Source organism: Empidonax traillii, unplaced genomic scaffold, assembly GCF_003031625.1.
Source record: "Empidonax traillii isolate 1590-97213 ecotype Southwest subspecies unplaced genomic scaffold, ASM303162v1 scaffold3034:size27450, whole genome shotgun sequence".
Classification (NCBI taxonomy): domain Eukaryota; kingdom Metazoa; phylum Chordata; class Aves; order Passeriformes; family Tyrannidae; genus Empidonax; species Empidonax traillii.
In genome coordinates this window covers 13648-16731 of record NW_020958227.1, presented here as the reverse complement: position 1 = coordinate 16731, position 3084 = coordinate 13648, and the positions used below count along the sequence as shown (strand labels likewise).

General features: G+C 61.4%; 1 protein-coding gene across 1 annotated transcript in view; it reads right to left on the bottom strand.

The window, feature by feature from the left end:
• The window catches only part of LOC114072343 (E3 ubiquitin-protein ligase HUWE1-like), a gene marked incomplete at its 5' end in the record, with an annotated part of 21089 nt that overhangs the window by 4446 nt on the left and 13559 nt on the right, over positions 1-3084 (bottom strand). The window contains 4 exons of the mRNA XM_027910251.1: positions 206-346; positions 697-814; positions 1433-1678; positions 2395-2656. Of these exons, the coding sequence (XP_027766052.1) occupies positions 206-346; positions 697-814; positions 1433-1678; positions 2395-2656 (767 nt within the window). The remainder of the gene's footprint in view (positions 1-205; positions 347-696; positions 815-1432; positions 1679-2394; positions 2657-3084) is intronic.

Here is a 3084-nt window from a genome sequence, read left to right as displayed (position 1 = left end):
GGGGGGGTTGGGGGGATCAGGAGAGAGTTTGGGGGACTAGAAGGGTGTTTTGGGGGTGTTTAGGAGGCCAGGGAACTGTTTTCAGGGGGCCACGGGTGCTTCCGTGGGGCTGTGGGGAGTTCTGGGGGGCTGTGGGTGGTTTTGAGGGGTCACGAGGGGTCTTGGGGGTCCATTGGGTGGTTTGGGGGGAGGGGGGGGGGCTCACAGGCGGTTCTTCATCTCCTCGGGGGTCTTGCGGTGCAGCTCCCGGTACGAGTCCTCGAAGACGTGGTCGCGCCGCACGTGCACGGCCATGTCCTCCTTGCGCAGCCCCTCGTCCAGGCGCTCCAGCTCCTGACGGAAGTACCTGCGCAGGGAAAAGGGGTCAGGGGGGGCCTGGGAATTCCCCCCAGAGCCCTGGGAACACCCCAGACCCCTGTACACACCTCAGGGTCCCCCTAAACTCCTTCCCAATACCCTCAGGCTCCCCCCAAACCTCATCCTGATGTCCCTCCCTCCCAGGCTCCTCACAAACCCCTTCTCAAAACCCCAAATCCCCTCCCACCCCAAAGACCCTCAAAATCCCTTCTCAAAAGCTCCAGGCTTCCACTAAACAGCCCTAGCCCCCTCCCCAACCCCTCAAATCCCCCCCAACCCCTTCCCCACACCCCAGCGTTCCCCCCAAGCCCCTCCCCAGCCTCCCCAGCCCCCACTGACTTGCGCTTGACGTCGAAGTCGAGCACCCTGATGTAGTCGACGAGGACGGCGAAGGGGCCGTCGGCCAGGTGGGTCGTGGACTGGCGCAGGATCTGGTTCAGCACCGTCCGGTGGGTCTCTGGGGGGCACAGAGAGGGTTGGGAGGTGTCCCGGAACGGGGAGACACCCCCCTCGTGGGTAGGACCCCCTGGAAGGGGCCATTTGACCCCGTGAACTCATCCCGAGTCCCCCCACCAACCTCGGCACACACAGACCCCCCAGATCCTGCCAGGGGTCCCTTGAGGAGCCCCCTGAGCCCCCCAAAACCCCTCCCCAAACCTGCAGTGTCCTGCACATCCCCCACAAATCCCCTTCCAGAGATCCAGGATCTGCCCATATCTTCCGAAGCTCCAGGCTCCAACCTAAGCCCTCCAAATCGCCAGATCCAACCTCAACCCCCCCCCAGGCTCCCCCAAAATCCCTCTGTAAAGTCCTCAGACTTCCCCCAAATCCCCCTCTGAAACCCCTTCCCAACACTTTGAATCTCCCCCAAAACCTCCTCCCAACACCTCAACCCCCCTCTCCAGCCTCCCAGACCCTTCCCAACCCCCCTATTCCAAGCCCCCCTCACCAGCGAAGCGCAGGAATTTCTGGGTGTCGAGGGACAGGCTGGCCCCTCAAACCCCCTCCTGACACCCCAAAATCCCCCTAAACCCCCCTCCCACCCCCATTGCCACCCCATTGCCGGCCCCCTCACCAGCGAAGCGCAGGAATTTCTGGGTGTCGGGGGGCAGGCTGGCTGAGATGTGCATGGCCGAGGGCTCCCGGGAGAAGAAGGGGTCGAGGGCTGAGGGTGTGGCGGGGGTCAGGGGGGCAGGGGACAGCGGGGGGGGCTCATCCTTGATGTGGGACAGTTGGTTCTCCCGCGTGTCCCGCACCGGGGGGCGGCTCTCCCGCTCCGTGGCGTGAACCAGGAAAAAGGCTTCGACCGCCGGCTGGAGAACTGAGGGAAAACGGGGGTCAGGGGGGATGGAGACCCCCCCAGAGCACCCCAAATATCCCCCTAGAGCATCAGGAACCACCCTAAACCCCCCTCAGAGCAGCAGGAAAAAAGTTTCAACTAGCTGGAGAACTGAGAGAGAATGGGGGGTCAGGGGGGCTGGTATTGGGGGGTGGGAACCCGAAATAGGGGGAGGGAGACCTGAAACTGGAGGGAGGAGAATTCTTCCCACAAAATTGGGGGGAGAACTCAAAAATCAGGGGGAAAACCTGAAATAGGAGGGGAACCCTGAAATTGGGGGTGGGAACCCAAAACTGGGGGAAAAACCTGAAGCTGGGGTGAGGGGGAGCCTGAAAATCAGGGTGAGAACCCAAAATAGGGGAGGGAACCTGAAACGGAGTGGGGGTGAAATGAAACTTCACCAGGGAAATCTGAAATCTGGGGGGACATAAACAACACCTGAAACTGGGAGAACCTAAAACTGAGGGGAGGGGACTCCCAAAGATTGGGGGGTGGGGTTTCCCCCTATGGGGTTTAGGGACCTTTCAGGGTTTCAGAGCCCCCTGCAGGTTTTGGGGCTCCCCATGGGTTTCAGGACCTCTTCTTGGGTTTGGCCCCCCCCTGTGGGTTTCGGGGCCCCCCTGGAGGATTTAGGGACCCCCCATGGCTTTCAGGACCCCCCCCAGGTTCAGGGCCCCCCCAGGGGTGCCGGTACCCACCGAGCACAGCATGCTGGTCGTGGGACTCCTCCAGCTCCTTCAGACACTCGCCCAGCATGTCCCAGAGCTCGTCCAGGCACAGCTGCTCGCTCAGCAGGGGCAGCTCGGGGGGCCTCTCGTCCCGCTCCCCACCCTGCGACCCCTCCGAGCCTGGAGGACGGTGGGACACAAAGTCAGGACCCCCCCTGTGCCCATTGACTCCACCCCACACACCAGTACAGCCCAGTTTGGGTGAGACTGGGATTGCCCCACACCAGGAGGGAGCGGGTCACCACCCACCCTGGTACTGGGAACAGTGGTGGGTTACTGGGATGGGGAGGGCAGACTGGGTTGGACTGAGCTGGACTAGATTAGACTGTGTTGGACTGGGCTGGACTGGGTTGGACTGGTTGGGACCAGGCTGGACTGTTCTGAACAGGGTTGGACTGGGCTGGACTAGATTAGATGAGGTTGGACGAGTTTAGGCTGGGTTGGACTGAGTTGCACTGGTCTGGACTTGTTTGGACTGGGGTAGACTGAGTTTAGATTGGGTTGGACTGAATTTAAACTGGGTTTGACTAGTCTGGACTGGTTTACACTGGTGTAGTGTAAACTACACCACAGGGTAGTGGTATAGTCCACTGGGGTGGACTGGTCTGGACTGGTCTGGACTGAGTTTAGACTGGGTTGTGCTGGGGGTCTCACCCATGT